The sequence below is a fragment of the Rissa tridactyla genome, chromosome 3 (genome assembly GCF_028500815.1).
Source record: "Rissa tridactyla isolate bRisTri1 chromosome 3, bRisTri1.patW.cur.20221130, whole genome shotgun sequence".
Classification (NCBI taxonomy): domain Eukaryota; kingdom Metazoa; phylum Chordata; class Aves; order Charadriiformes; family Laridae; genus Rissa; species Rissa tridactyla.
The window spans coordinates 15,465,959-15,482,263 of NC_071468.1; the positions used below are offsets into that span (position 1 = coordinate 15,465,959).

At 36.8% G+C, this 16,305-nt stretch overlaps 1 protein-coding gene across 14 annotated transcripts in view; it reads left to right on the forward strand.

Moving 5' to 3' along the window:
* The window catches only part of CDC42BPA (CDC42 binding protein kinase alpha), a 189,832-nt gene that overhangs the window by 70,542 nt on the left and 102,985 nt on the right, over positions 1–16,305 (forward strand). For all 14 annotated transcript variants that reach the window (XM_054194340.1, XM_054194339.1, XM_054194341.1 and 11 more), the window contains exons 5-6: positions 1,732–1,827; positions 6,796–6,944. In XM_054194340.1, coding sequence (XP_054050315.1) covers positions 1,732–1,827; positions 6,796–6,944 — 245 coding nt within the window. The remainder of the gene's footprint in view (positions 1–1,731; positions 1,828–6,795; positions 6,945–16,305) is intronic.

Here is a 16,305-nt window from a genome sequence, read left to right on the forward strand (position 1 = left end):
TCTCTGAAAGATGTCAAGAGTTTACAAACAAGGAAGGAAAAAAATCAAGCTGAAGCATAGAACAGCTTTTTTTCATTCTGAGGATCATCTTTTCTTCTTCTCCCACTCCTAAGTCCATCTTTCATGTAATACCTTTGAGGGTATATTTTTTAAAGTATGTTATGTTATTTTCTCGAATTTCACTGTTTTATGTGCTATGATTAAAGTATACCATCTTTCTTTTTCCTGGGTGCATTATTCTTACTGCATTCTCCAAAATGAGAATTGGTTTGGTTTATGTGCTTGGAGGAGGGAGTTATTTTCTATTTTGTTTTTACTGCATGTATTCTTGTGCATATAGCTCAATCTAAAATTATATTTCACTTTTCATTCTTCAATCTCCAAATCTCACAGCCAACAATAACCATGTCAGAGTTCTGGTATTTGCCTATTGTTTTTGGAAATTAAATTGGAAAACTAAAAAGAAAAGGCTGGATTTTGCTTTAAATTTAGCTGTCTCCTAAGATGGAAGAGACAGAGCACGGTTCAAATCAATGAAACATCTTTGTGAAGTAGCAAAGTGTGCTGGAAGAGATTATGGTCTGTTTTTCTCTAACTCTCCATCTGACTTCTAAATAGAGCCCATACAATTATTGCTCTTTCCTTTACACTGTCTTTTCTATGTTTTTCTGAACAAAATTGTGTGTTGGCCTTGCTGTTTGGTACCTTTTGCTTTCTTGTGATATCCACTTCAGTCCCTTCAAAATGTTTAGCATATTTCTTTGATATAGTTTCTTATTGGCTTCTCAACTGTTTGGTCGTTTTCCTCTGTTATTCTGCAAAGATGCTTTTGCTGAGGTATTTTATTTACTTCTCAGGGCAGGCTGCAAGACCTCCATTGAATTAACTCCCTTTCTGCTTTCCAGTTGGTTTTCTTCACATTTTATCTTCTGCTGTTTCATATGAACCTGTGTTCTCCTCTTCCCTTAGGTTTTCCTTAGCATTTCTTGGCAGTTCTTGTTCCTCCTCTGTTCCACTTGCTACGAAGGCACCTTTTGCCTTCTGTGTTTCTTTCCAGTATATTGAGGGGAGATCCTCTTGAGTGTCTTATCAACAGCTTATGTCTGGCAAGAGCAATAGTCAATTCTGTCCTACTTTTCCTGAGGAAAAAATGTGGAGAAAAACCCAACTGGTTAATCATTATCAGATTATGGCTACATAGAAGTTATTTGCAGCAACTTTCAAATGAAAAGAACCACCTTGCTTATGTGAAAATTTAAGTGTAAAACTAGGCTAACAGCATGATGAGATAAAATAATGACACAAGACTCCAGATTCTAGTTCTTTAGCTTCTATTGTAGCTGTAATTATATAATGCCATTATTGATTGTTTTCTTCAATCTTATGTTGCTATTCTGTCATTATTGCTACTTGATTTCAATATCTATATGTATAAAAAAGATAGGATTTTGACAGGATTTTTAGACAATGGGAAGCAGCAGCTTATTTCATTTGCATCATTTAACTGTATAGAGAAGTACGACTGTTTGAATTTAAAGAAGGTGGACTTTTCTGATACCTAGTTTTTCATAGATTTTTGCATGTTTGGAGAGTGTAGTAAACGACATTTTAACTGAGAGGCAGTTTTGATTTTTTTTCCCCCAAAATATAATGTTAAAACATAGTGAACTTGGAAAATGTGTTTCTTTACATATTTTACTTAAAGGCTGTAATTATTTTTCTCCCCTTCAGACAGCTTGTTTTCGAGAAGAGAGAGATGTTTTAGTGAATGGAGATAACCAGTGGATCACAACATTACATTATGCATTCCAGGATGAAAACTATCTGGTGAGTGCTGCTTTTATGTATATATGGATGGAAATGCAGATTCTTAGTTGTGGTTTGAGAGAGAAATACAGGGCGTTTTTATTTGTTAATTTTGTGTTCTGGACTGTACAGACGATGTGAGGTTCTGTGATTTTGTGGATGAGATTCTGAAGGGTGGATAGTGCTCAGAAACTTTTAAAGTTTCTGCTATAAGTATCTCAGGAATACAGCTTTGTTTTCTAAATGTCTTTGCATTTGTTGATAAACCTTGATCTATCTGCATCTTCTTTCTTATAATTCACCACTGCAGTTTAATTGGATCCGTAAAAACAAAAGTGTGCTTACTAACATAAACTTTCTACTTGACTTTAATTTTTGCAATTAACATTGCTGATTATTGTTTTGAAGTTAGAAATAGGGAGTTAGCCTCATTTTGAAACAACAGTTTGTTTTGATTGGCCTTTGCTTTTTTGAGGACTTAAACCCACTAAGATGTCATAAAGCAATAAAACGTTCTTGCAGCGTGGAAGAAATGTTCATAAATAAGAGTGGGAAGCTGCAACTGTAGAGTAAAGTGTCTCTTTAATATTCAATGTTATTTAGTTTTCAAGTATTTTGAAAGACTTGCAGAAGGAAGCTAATGTGAGGAAAAAGTGCCAATTTTCTATGAAATCAAAAATGTTTTGATTATGATAGTTTTGGTAATATTTATGCCTGAAAAGGTGAACAGCTACACATTGATAGAGTATGCTTATTTGGGTTTTACTGCCCCATGCTTTTGATTCTATATCATTAGTAAGTTCTAACATTTTCTATGCAGTCATAATCTTTTTTCTTTTTCCCCCCATGTGTCCAATAAAAGAAGTGCTATACATGGAATTCTTGCAGAATTGCAGTGCTTTTTGCCATTACATTGTTTTCTGTTCTGTCAACTCAGATACTTGGAGATCCATGGATTTTGTTGGAGTTTGTCCAGAAACAGGGCTCTGCATTTGTGAATCTAACGGTTGCCTTAAATTACCTCCCAGCCAACTTGATGCTTTGTTAATGTGGACAGTAAAAATAATCTGTTTTATGTAATTGTGATCCTACTATTAACAGTATGTCAAAGAAAACATTATATATTCCACAACAGCCTGATAGAATTTGTTTTAATCTTGCCAGTTTCCTTGTTTTCACTAAGCACAGAGCGGCTTCTGTTCTTTATCTTTGGTAGTCTAACAGGAGCTAGTTTCGCAGCCTGCTGAGGAAACTATCAGTAATACTGTTTTTCATCATTTTAGTGTGAATGTATCACTAGTTTTTTATGTGGTTTTTAGTAAAATAAAATATAACAGAAGTGGCCTTTAAAAAAAATATCATTGTAGATTGAACAGTAGATGTGGTTGAGCAGTGGATGTTGTTTACCTTGACTTTAGTAGTGCTTTTGACACTGTCTGCCATAATATCATGATAGACAAGCTGACAAAGTATGCGTTAAGTAAGCAATAGTGAGGTAGGTTGAAAACTGGCTGAACTACTGGGCCAAGGGATTGTGATCAGTGACACAAAGTCCAGTTAATGGTGGTGTACCCTAGGGCTCAGTACTGGGGCCAACATCTTCATTAATGACTTGGACAATGGGATGGAGTGCACCCTTGGCAAGTTCACAGATGATAAAAAACTGGGAGAAGTGTCTGATGCGCCAGATGGCTGTGCGATCAGTCAGAGGAACATCAACAGACTGCAGAACTGGGCGGAGAGAAATCTCGTGAAGTTCAACAAAGGGAAATGCAATGTCCTGCATCTGAGGGGGGAATAACTCCAGGCACCAGTACATGCTGGGGCCTGCAAGCTTGAGGTCTTGGTGGATAACAAGCTGACTGTAAGGCAGCAATGCATACTCGCAGCAAAAAAGGCCAAGAGTATCTTGGACTGCGTTAGGAAAAGTGTTCCCAGCAGGTCAGCGGAGGCCCTTCCTCTCTGCTCAGACCTGGTGTGGCTGCATCTGAAGTGTTGTGTCCAGTTCTGGCCTCCCCAGTGCAAAAGAGAGATGGAGCTACTGGAGCTCTTGAGCCTGGAGAAGAGAAGGCTCCAGGGAGACTTTCTAGAAGACTTCTGGTACCTAAAAGTGGTGTACAGGAAAGACGGGGAGGGATGTTTTATCACGGAGTGTAGTGACAGAACGAGGGATAACTGTTTTAAACTGAAAGAGGGGAGACTTTGATTATATTTTAGGAAGAAATTCTTTACTGTGAGGGTGGTGAGACACTGGCCCAGGTTGCCCAGGGAGGTTGTGGATGCCCCATCCCTGGAGGTGTCCAAGGCCAGGTCGGATGAGGCTTTGAGCAACCTGGTCTAGTGGGAGGTGTCCCTGCCCAGGGCAGGGGGGGTTGCAACTAGATGGTCTTTAAGGTCCCTTCCAACCAAACCATTCTGTGATTCTATGATTCAGGTGCTGGAGCATCTTTCATATGAGGAGGCACAAACTGAAACACATCAAATTTTGTCTGAACAGAAGAAAATACTTTTTTACTGGGAGGGTGGTCAAACACTAGAACAGGTTGCCTGGGGAGGTTGTCAAGTCTCCATCGTCAGAGATACTCAGAACCCAACTGGACATGGTGCTTGTCAGCCTGTGCTAGCTGACCCTGCTTGAGCAGATGAGGTTGGAGTAGATGATTTCAAGAGGGCTTTTCCAACCTATATGATTTTGTGATTTAGGATTAAATCCCATGTTAAACTTCCACTAGTTGCTAGAATTTAATGTCCTTAAATCTGTGCTTTTTCTTTCTCTTAGAAGGATGGTGATGTTGTACAGTAGTATTTTGAGATGTATTTGAAACTTAAATAAATCTGATGATTGTGTTCATTTAGAAAGTATTCTTAAAGCTTTTTTTAAAAAACACAAAACTTATTTTTTTAAGGACATGGGTCTTTGATCTTGGATGGGATGCTATGCATTGACTGAATTGTTTTATTAAAAATTTAGTGTTAAATTTACCTTTGTTTCCTGTGCATATCTTTAGCTTCAAATGCATGACTTAATACTGTGAGTTACAGTGTAAGTGTTGCCATATTTGAGGAGTTGAGGGTTTCTTTGTCATTAGGCTACTGCGTTGCTTTTGCAAAATGGGAGGTGAAGAGTCCTGTGTTTTACGAGCCAGAATTCCTTTATTTCAGTATATCCAGTAACTGAGTTGTACCGCTTTTTAAAAGTGCTGAAGAATGAGTGCAGAGATCCCACATCAGTTAAGAAAATCTTAAAGAGTTCTTTTAATATACTTTCAAAGCAATAAGTTAAGCTCTTGCAGATCTCTATGTAGTGTATCAGTTAATAATAATTATATTAAATTCCAAAGGCTTAATGTATTTTCTAAAACTTTAAAACAAGAAAGTAAGACAGATCTTGTTTCAGAGGGAGCGTAGCAACACCACTGAACAGAAGATATTTATCTTGTGTAAGGCTTGAGAACATAATTTGAGAAGTTTACTATTCATGTCACAAAGCAACAGATGACATTTTGATTGTCAGCACACTTAAAATTTTGTGGAAATGCGTTCTGTGCTTTCTTCATGCACTTGGAATCAATGAAAATGCCCAGGTTATTCTGTATCAAATTGTTAGAATCTTTCTTCATCTTTATTGTTATGGAAAGTACGAGAGAAAAGAAACAGGCATAAGATTTCTGCCTGCCTCTGCCCACATCTTCCTTATAGCTGGTATAATTTTGCAGATTTTTTCCACACATTTTAATTTATTTTTCTGAAGGTGGGAAGGACTTGAACAAATGAGAACTAATTATAAAAAGTCCCTTTAAGTTGCTTTGCCAAAATTTTAAAGAATCAAATTGGGATAAATTATTGTATCATTTGTGATTCATTATACACTATTGTTAAGAGTCACTGCTTCAAATGTGGATATATGCTGCCTTCCTGGAAGCCGAGGTTGGAACTCTAGGCAAAAGCTTTCAGATACTGTATACTTTAGTGGGAAGCTATTCTAATTAGTCTGTCCACAGTGTTTGAAAGTAATGTCATAGCAGTGGGTGTTAAATTAGATTGCTTATAATTAGCTTTCTAGTTATAATTAGTTTGATTTTTTTTCTTTTCCCCATTTGCCCTTCCAGTTGCTGTTCCAGAATTAAAACAAACTAAACTAAGCTAAAAAGATATTAATTGTCAGTTTCCCACTTTTCTTAAGTTTACCTTTTCCACTCGTTTTGACCATGTCTCTGAAGGAAGTGGGTTTTCATTCTATCATAATATGGTAAAGTGGAGAAAAGTTCTGATCTCTTTAAAGTCTTTGCACCTGATTCAATGGCAAGCAGGTTTTAAGTTTCATTAATAAATCGGAAATCAAACATATTTTTCTCTATCATTTCAATTAGATGAGGTGACACCTTCCACTGTATGTTGGCAGATCCTGTATTGTGCACCATGTCAACAGTATCTGGCATTGTACTGTGAGCCACTGGAAATCTCAGTCTTTGCCTGAATCTGAGTAGTCTAAAAACTTTACTGTCCAAAATAGTTTGTTTAATAGGAAAAGATGATGGTAGGAAAAAAGGAAATGGCCCTTTTTTTTTTTTAGGAAATTAGGGCCCTTAAATGAGTTCCCAGGTTAAGACAATTGATTTCTGTTTTATAGATCTGTCCTTTAATCCTTTATTCCTTTTGCATTCTTTCAAAGGGTATTGGAAGGAATCCAGAGTATCTAGCTATTTTATGTTTGGTGATGGGACAGTGGATGATGCTATTTTGTCATGAGACTTACTGTATTTGGAGAGGTATAAATATGAAAAATATTCAAGTAGGTTAAATATTAAAATGAGACTGAACCAGCTAGTGTTTTCAGAACATGTAAGCTTCTTGGTTAGCTTTTTTAATGCTCATGACATTTTTTGCAATAAATTAATTTTTATGTTTCAATTAGTTTTCAGTCTGATTCACTCAATAAATTGTGGTTTTTTTCCCCCCCTCTGTTTTCATATCATTCCCACACCATAGTACCTGGTTATGGATTACTATGTTGGAGGAGACCTGCTTACATTGCTCAGCAAGTTTGAGGACAGACTACCTGAAGATATGGCTCGTTTTTATTTGGCTGAAATGGTGATAGCTATTGATTCAGTTCATCAGTTGCATTATGTTCACAGGTAAGTCATTTGAGTTCCAAATTCCTGTAAGAGTTATGGGGAGTTACTTGATGAACTGAGAATAATTCCTGTTAAAGAGTTTAAGCTAGTAACAAGTATTTCTCATAATAGTATGCATAATAGAACTGACTTGATGACATCTTGTGGTTATTGACAACTGTTGCTGACCTTTTACCATATGGTCAGACATATGAATGAGGAGATTTCATGAATATCTGAATGCATGTGATGAATCTTGCACACTGGCATGCTTCAAAGTTAATGATCCGTAATTTATAAAAGCAAAACTGGAAACCTGTTGGTGAAATATGATCAACTTTGAACATGTTTACTGAAGGGTCAGGTTATGTTTCTTAATTTGTTCAACGTATACAGAAGTGGAAAACACACCATTGTGTGTTCTGCTTTGGATTTTTCACCATTGTCTTTTGGATTTAATGAAACTGTCTTTAAAATGAAGTGATGGCATTTTGCTAAATAAGTGGAAGTACTAAAATTGTGGTACCTATCTTTACCTTGATATGTAAAAAAAATAATATATGCTGGTCAAAGGAGAATATCAATTTGTTTGTGTGTAGCTTTTTTTGAGGCCGTGATTGATTTTTCCACAAAGCTAGCATAATCTTTTCTTTAATGTATCATTCTCTGAAGACTTCCGTGGTAGTTCTTGTATGCAGAGCAAAAGATTACCTTACAAGAGGCAGAATTTTCAAATGGACTCAATAGATGTATTTTGCTCTGACAGGAATCAGTAGGAAAACTCCAAATTGTTTAAGCTGAATCATTAAGTTGGCAGAATAAGCTCTTTTGATACATCCGTCACCCTTAATCAGAATCTATACTGACCGTTCCTCCTTTTACTGTTTCCACTTTCCTGCTTTGCTCCAGAAAAGTTTGGGCGTTGGGTTTTTTTTTTTTGGTTGTTTGTTTAAAAGGTGTATTGCAGCTGGTTTTGGTTTGTTACTGGGTTGTGTTTTGTTTCCTTTGAGACTGTGGCTTTTCATGGAAGAGCTGTAGCTAAGAGTTCTTTAAGGTGGAGTGGTGCTAAACTGCGAATTGCTCTCCTGGAATATTTTGAAGTTTGCTAGTTTTGTTGAAGAACTGTGTCTACCTGCTAATGAGCTCTTTGTGATAAAGCTTTGTAGAAAAGCCCAAGCAGAGTATTTTATTTAGCAGTTTTCTTGAATTTTGAAGATTTTTAACTATGTATTTCTGACAAACTGTTCATTTAGGACCTGATGTGAAGGGCTTTTGTATTCAGTAAAATTTGAATCTAACTTTTAAAATGTGTTTGTGGGTAAACTGCTGAGATGCTGTCTGCTGTTACCAGGTGGAGAGTGCTTCAAGGACTACCTAGACTGCTGTATTTTACCCAATAAGTCTGCATATATGTTAGTAACTCTTCCCAGAAAAACAGATGTGTACCATCTCTACCTTTTCCTTGAAACAGATCAAAACCTTTGTAATTCAGCACTGTTAGTATGTAATATGCAGCACATGTGATGTTTCCATCCTCAAATAGTTAGTGTTCCCAAGATGAAATAGGTGTTGGTGTAAAATTTTGATAGAAAATTCAGTGACATTGCAGTTCAAAACAACATACTAATTATTATGCTTGCATATTTATTACTAAGAATCTTGAACAAGAAAAAGCGCCTGTACAAGCCCAGTCCTTTGTTGTTTGATTTGTGGCTTTGTCAGTGACGTTCCCACGTTTGGCATTTTATCATTAGTCCTGCTGTAATACAATGCCTGTTTATAAGGGGATGTTTTGCAAAGATTAAAAATGTAGAGAGCACTTGAATATATGTTAAATGATCAGCCTTTGAAATGAGACCCTTTCCACTGTTAGTTTTATTAGGATGTTTTGCAACTGGTAAAGCAAAAGAAGGGAAAAGAAAACACATAATCTCAAGGCCACTAATGCTCTTTTCCTGAAAGTTTAACTGTGGTGGCCACATCCTTTTTGGCAGTATGTTGCACACAGCAAAGGACATAGGAGGAGGAGGAGGAGGAAAATACTACTCAAAGATGGCATAATGTAACAGCTGTAGTTTTGATATTTCAGGTGAATAGCCAGTATGCACCACGGGTTGATCTGCGTTGTAGCTAGTGAACTAGAAGTCATGCTTTAGGCATGTTTTGTTCAAGGCTTTTTTCATACAATGAGATAGCGGATTGTTTTGTTTTGTTTCCTTTTAGTGCCCCAGTTCTTTCAGGATAGATTTTTGAAGTTAACCATACGTAGTGTTGTACTTCGATTTCTCTGAATATTTTTCTACCTTTTAAAAATTGCATTTCTGTTTTTGTTCTCAGTGTGTCACTCCTCTTGCCCTTTTCTACCGTTAATCACCTTTTTGTTGTCAGTTAGTTTTGTTTGGGAGTGGTACCGATTGCAGTGGTCGTTCATTCGCAGACCACTCCAATGTCAAATGCAAGTCACTTTTCTTTCCTAAAGTCCATTGGCCAACATTCTGAAACGTCAAATGCAAGCAAACCTCATCATTACTTAAACGAAATTGCTATGATTTCAGGTTTTGGAGTTCCAAATTTGAATGCCATTTCTGCACTAGGATTGTGGGATGAATTTATCGTGTGAAGGAGATAAAAATCTAGGTATTAGTAGATTGTGCAGAGAACTTGCATGGTGTGTTTGAAGCTGTCTACTGATGCCTATTGAATTGAAGAAGGAGAAAAGTTGTTAGCTGAAAATAATCAGTACTACTGTTTTTAGGATTAGGTTTTTTCCTGTTTTTATCGACTTTTTACTTTAAATAAATATGTGATATAATGTTTTTGAGATAACATCAATCAGGACATATAACTTTAATAATTTTTCATTTCTGATCAATGAATTTTTATGAACAAATCATGTGGTATTTTACCTGATAGTTAAATGGTGCCTCAAAATGTTAATAAAATGGCCTTTTCTTTTAATGTGTATTTTGCTTTTGCTCTTGTTATAAATGCACAAGGGCTGGCATTACCAAATGATGTTTGTCAGTTCCAAGACTAGCTTTAGAAAGAAAACTTCATCTAAGTTAAGTATATGTGCAGGTGTTCACAATGATGAAGAAAGTACATATGACTTCCTTGGGAGTTCATGTAAAGCTTATACCTAACCCCGCTACCTGAAATTACTAATTTGTACTAATCAAGTGATGCTTGCTTGTAGGCCAAGGTTGAATATTGTATTGTGCCTGTTTTCTGCAAACTGTAGTATCATACAGGGTAAGATTTTATGTTTATGAGGAATCAACATAAATTTGTGTTTTATAGATTTATAGCACCTTTTTTCGGGTTAAAACCCAAAAAGCTTTGGGCTGAAAAAGGCCTCTATATGCATTAACATTAATTTCAGTTTCAAGGTTGTGTTGTTAATTCCTCATGGCATATGTTAAAAGCTTATCTTTGCATGCATTATCAAATATCCAGGTGTGGGCTGGAGTAAAACTTATCGGCTTAAGCTAGGTAGCTACTCTTTATTTATGCATGTTGCGTTACCTCAAACATGTAAAATCTGTTTATCCTAAAACTGAGACTCTAACTCATTAATTATTTTATTGGTGAGCCAATGCTTGGTTTTGTCTCAGTCCTTTTCCGTAAAAAATACTTTAGAAGCCCTGACTGCCACTGGAGGAAATTTCCCCTGAGGATTGCAGAAGATACCCTCCGGGCACATACTAGTCCCAGGCATAGTGAGTGTGCCGCTGGTGGCTTTGCATGTCCCATCAATGTCTGTGCTGCTGCCTTTTGTGCCATCTTCTGAGGCAGCCCTTACTTTAGTGAGGGTGCATCTAAGTCTGTTGCTGTCCTAAATTTCATTTGGGACATTCCAGATTCTTGAATAGTACGGAATTCTAAGTGTTAATGTGCTTAAGTTATTTTCATCTTGACTTTCTTTCCTCCATCTATTTGTTCTGTGCAGGGTTGCACAGTGATTCAGTGCAGCTAGGGAGTGTTCAGCATTTAGGCTCATGATCCTCCAGACCACTGCAAAAATATTCATTTAAAATAGTTTTCATATATTGGCACACACCCATGTTAAACAGTCTACTTTTTCTATTGAATGGTAAAACAATCCTCACTAACGTTCTTACTAAGAAAATATTTTGGAAGGATTATGAAACACCTATGTTAATTATTATTTTTGTTGGTTAAGTTTTTGGGAGGATAGTTAAGACTACAGGGCAAGCTCTCAAGTTACATACATTTCAGATGTCATCTTTTGCATGTGAAAAGATAGGCATGCAAAGCATAAACACACCTACTTCCATAAGGTATGCGAGATTCCAGTTAGCTTGATCAGTGTGTTTCTGGATTTCTAGTTGCCGCTGTCTTTTAGTCTGAAGGATTTTAGCATTCTAAACCACCAGATGCATTTTTTTTCCCTTCTCTTTCCATTTTCTTTATCAGCTTCTGAAATTAAGTTGGGCTTCACTGGAACATTTGAGTTCTTAAAATGTAGAGCGGCGAAATTCTCTGTGGAAGTGACATCCTTTCTGAAAAATATTGAACATGAGGGAATAAATCCGTTAGAGGGATAAAAGAACTGTCTATTCCCTATCAAGCCAGCCTCTTCTTTGCTTTTAACAAGAAGGTACTATTTGTCCTCAGAAAAAATCATCTTAGGGACGTCCCTGAAATATTTACTGTAGCTAGCAGGCAGCTGAAATCTGTGATTCTTTGTAGGATGCATTTCACTTTCAACTATAAGTTTCAGTGCCAGCATATCCATTTTTGACTTGCTGAATAAGTGGTTTTCTGTTTTCTGGGTGTATCCCATCTTTCCTGATCATTAATTTGCTTAAGTGGAAAATTTGGGGGTGGAAGGCACATCTAGGGAGTTAGCTGCATTGCGCGGTATGTCTGAGTTGAATTGGCACAAGGATGAGCCAAGTGCTCTGGCCTTTGGTAAAGTGAACTGAAATTGTGGGTTTGAAAGAAAGCAACAACATATTTTAAGTGTTTACCAAACTTTGCAACAGACATAATGTCGAACACGCAGATGAAGATGTCCTTACAAAGTGCTGAGAGTGAAGGAAACAGGGCTAAAAAATAAGGAAAAAATAACACGAAATTATTTTGATAGTCTACTGAAAATATATTGCTTTGGTTTAGTTTTACATGGAAAACTGCAGGACAGAAAGTTATTTTAGTGAGTATTTGTTAAGCTTGTGCTTCCTTACAAGGTATTCCTTTACAGAGGTAGGAGAGTTCTGTGAGTCTAGGGTCTGTGCTTCCTCCCCATTTTTCCACTGAGGAAGGGCTGCAGACAAAGGTTATCTTTACAGACTCTGGGCTTTCATTTTGCCCTGTGAGCCTGTATGCTGTAAATGCTGGCAGCTGCTCCCACACTACCCCCTCAGGGTGGCACTTGATTTGTAGTGAAGAGCATGGGAGGTTAATGACACTTGACTAAAATTTGTTGGTAGGATTTCTGAAGGAGCCTGTGATGAGCTAGAAGTATTTGAAATAAACGACCCATGTATGCTTGGAGTGCCAAGAGCTACTGGATCAGACTGGCTGTGCCATCATGTAGATGGACAAATGGTTTCTTATGGTATTGTGTCTAGTGGGGGTGTTAATTGAAGTGAAAGCTGTGTAATGGGTGTCTGAGATAGCATAGACCTGTATTCTGTATTATTTGAGCAGAAGGAATTTCAAAACCCCGACTCCAGTGCCTTAAGCGATAGTAGCCTTGAGTAGTCCTTTCAGCAGAGGTGCTTTTATAAATGTATCCTTCGGCCTTTTGTTGCCCATTGTTCCTCTCTCCCCAAGACTCAAGCTCCAAACATCCCTACTGCTCTGCTGAAACGAAGGTTTGTGGGGCTGTGCGGTGAACTGAATGAGGACACCAGTCCAAGTTAGAAGTAACTTTATATTTTAACTAACCTCAGTCAATTTTCCAATCTGTTGGATGGAGAAGGAGAAGAGGAGGAAATTGCTTTAAGCTGGTCTTTCCAATAAAATCTATGTTAATCTACATGGTGCCCATTTTTTCTCTACATCCACTGAGTGGTACTTGAGATGTCTGGCTATTTATTTGACCCTATGATTTTAAAGAAAAAGGGACACAAGAAGCTGTTGGAGCTGGAGTATCTTAAATTTAGTTAGCCGTAAAACCCCCAGAAGTAAACCCTTTGCCTTTCATGTCTGACACCTACCTCCTAAAGAAGGAAATTCTTGATTATCATCAGTTGAGGAAGGCCAGCAAGGCAAGGAGCGCACCCCTCTGTTCTTTCTGTTGAGTCCCCACCAGGCCTTTAGCTAGACAATTATACCTTTATTAGAAAGAAGACTTAGGAAAAGGAGAAATGTGTAGATGAATATTTTTTTCTTTCTTACGTAGATTGGTATATCTTCTGGGTGCACTTCCTTGAAAGGCAGATGGATGTGAGAATTCTGTCAGATGGTGTGTAATCCTGTTTAGGTAGGAACTGGATGTGGTTGTCATAAAACTGAAGTACGTAAACCCTCCTGAAAGTGAAAATGGGAGAGACAGACAAGAAATAAAGTTTGACTGAAAAGGATCCTTTTTAACCTTGTACCTCAATGGGAAAATTCTTAATGCCAAAAGTCTTACATAAAATAGCCTGGTCTTGCCTTCCAAGTAGTAATGTCTATAGCAAGGTTCAGTGGATGCTAAATGTGACAGAACTTTCCAGAAGATATTGCTGCCTCTAGCATGAAGTTTCATTTCACTTCTGTGATGTTTTCAGGGAAAAAAAAGTCCAGGTTAGAACTGTCATAGCTCTGACATGGGATCTGTTTTAGTGTCTAATGAAGCTGGAGGTGTTTTCAAAATTTCATAACTTCTTTTGAAGACAAAACATTCCCATTTGTAAGCTGTTTTTGTGTGAGTTAAGCTATAATTTTACACTCATTCTTTTCTGATTATTTCAGATCTGGAAATATTTTCTCCTACTACTTTCTTTAATATCCAAAATCAACAGCAGGAAAGTAGGACAAAAACATTTTCTTTATTTCTGAATTTTTAGTCCTAGTGACTGTGGTTCTGGGGGTGTAATTAGGTCATTGTTTGGTGGTTGAGGATAGAGTTGTAATTAACACTTTCAGTGATTTTTGTTCTCATATATACAGCTCAGAACGATGCAGGCAGAAATGAAGATAGCAGTTGTGTGATGGGAGCCTTCATTATTCTCAAGGTTTTTGTTATATTAGAAGGAGGCTAACTGCTTCATGTTTTGTCTTCAACAGACTTTCCACTTCATTATCTTTTTGTGAACACAGTATCTCATAACTACCTGTGTTCATAGTGTCTTTTTATTTTCATTTATTAATACCCTGTGTGCTCCTCAGGTTCCCCCTTAGAATGCCTTTATTTTATTTACGATTATGGGCCCTTTGCTTCTTTCTTTTTATTTGAAATACAGTTGGGTTTATGTTGTTAGATTAGATCAGATCAGAAGCTGCACAGGAAAATTTCATTATCATCTCCTGAATTTGAGTGTCATGTAGATTCGTCATTGCATAAATAAGCAATAATAATTTGGCTTTATCATTTGATATTCCTGCAGTATTAGTGTTAGTATAAAACTGTAATGTCAAGATGCTTGAAGACCTTATAAACCATTGTTTTTTACCTAGTTTCCTGCTAGAGCATTTCCCCTGGTGAATATTTGATGGACTTGGGGTGAGGATGTCTTTGCTGCCTGAACTGCCAGATCTGATAAGTAGAAATTTGGGGTTTGAATTTCTGAATTAAATTGCTGTTGCCCCAACCACTAAATGTAATACTTCCTTTTTCTCATAGTAAATTAAGATATCCTTGCAAGATATCTTAATTATAATAAGATATCAGAGCAAGGATCTGGGTCCTGAAAGGGCAGTTAAGGAAATATCAGTCCACAGTAAGCAGTTCCCTCTTACATTTCCACAAGAGCTGCTGTTAAAAGAGTCCACCCCGTGTTCCTTTTTAATAACAGTGAAATATGACTAGATTTTAACTTCTTACATGAGAAAAAATAGGTCACTTAACATACTGCAAATTAGAATACTGCTTACAAAGCAGATGCTTGCGTAAGGTCATGCTTGGTTCAGCTATGGAAGGCTTCGTGGTTGGGGTCAGGGAAGCGAGACCTTGTGGAGCTTTATCTGAAAAGTTGTATTAAAATCTTTATTGACTCAGGTGCTGTGATGTTTATGCTGTTCAGTTTTTCTTTATTAGCTATTGGGGGGCAGCCTTTAGCATTTCCTCATGCAGGAGGAAGCAGTGATATTACTGCCACTGTAACTCAGTAATTTTTAATCAGATACAGTGTGTAAAATCCAGGAAAATACTGGCTAGAAGAGAAGGGAAAAAAAAAAGGGGGGGGGGGAGGCTAAATCTGATCTGGTATAATGGTAGCAAAGTTGTGTCTTTGTCATATAGGAAATTGAACTTTTAGCACGAAAAGGAATTTACTTTTATGCAGGTACAGCTCTTTAAAGATTCTGCTGAAGTTTAAGGGCTGAAAATTCAGGCCTTAAGTTCCTACCTGGGATATTAAAAAAAAAATTATGAATTTGTTTTATTTTTAAGCAAGCATTGTGGCTTATGCTTTATGTTAAAAGAAAAAAAGTGATCTACATATGCAACTTGAATACAAAGACTTTTTCAAGAACCCTGTCCTTTGTTCTTAATAAGTGTAATTTTAAGAGTTTGAGCAAAAAGTGCACTTTTTATTTTTCTTCTAATTTTTAAAGGTCTGACATGTTTTTCTGCCAAAAAAATTAGAGTATGCGGATGCATTTAGACCAAATGCATTTCTTCCTTCATAGCCTCAGGCTACAGTTCCTTCCTCTGTTGCTGTCAAGAGTTTTAGGCAGATGTTACAGTGTTTATTATATCTGGATCATGCTTCTCAATATGTTTTGTTCATTTGTTTTCTAAAAACAATGAAAGCAAAAAACATATATCAAACTAACTACATCTTATGTCTGTTTTTACATGGCAGAGCAGTAGAGCTGTAGATGTGTGCTTCAAACTTGGTCTAGCTTATTCCTGCATGTTTCCTTGACTTTTGGTTGGAATAAAGATTGTCTTACAACGTGTTCTGTCCGAACACATTCTGAATGGTCTACAAGATGAGAGTCTGTAGGATACATTTTTATTCCTTTTTTCCTTTCTGTTTTGTAGAAGTAATGACTGCATTGTTTTCATATTCTTTCCATCAAATTGTTGTCTTTTTCCTGTGATTTAAACATGATAGGGGCCTATCTATTAATTAGAGAGATTGTTTTTCTGAAGAGTTGCATTAAAAAACTATGACATACCCCTGTATGAAAGTGCAGTTTTGATCTCTAGTGAAGTGACTTTCTAGAAAAAGCAACTTCTTACCATCTTCCTCAGATGTAA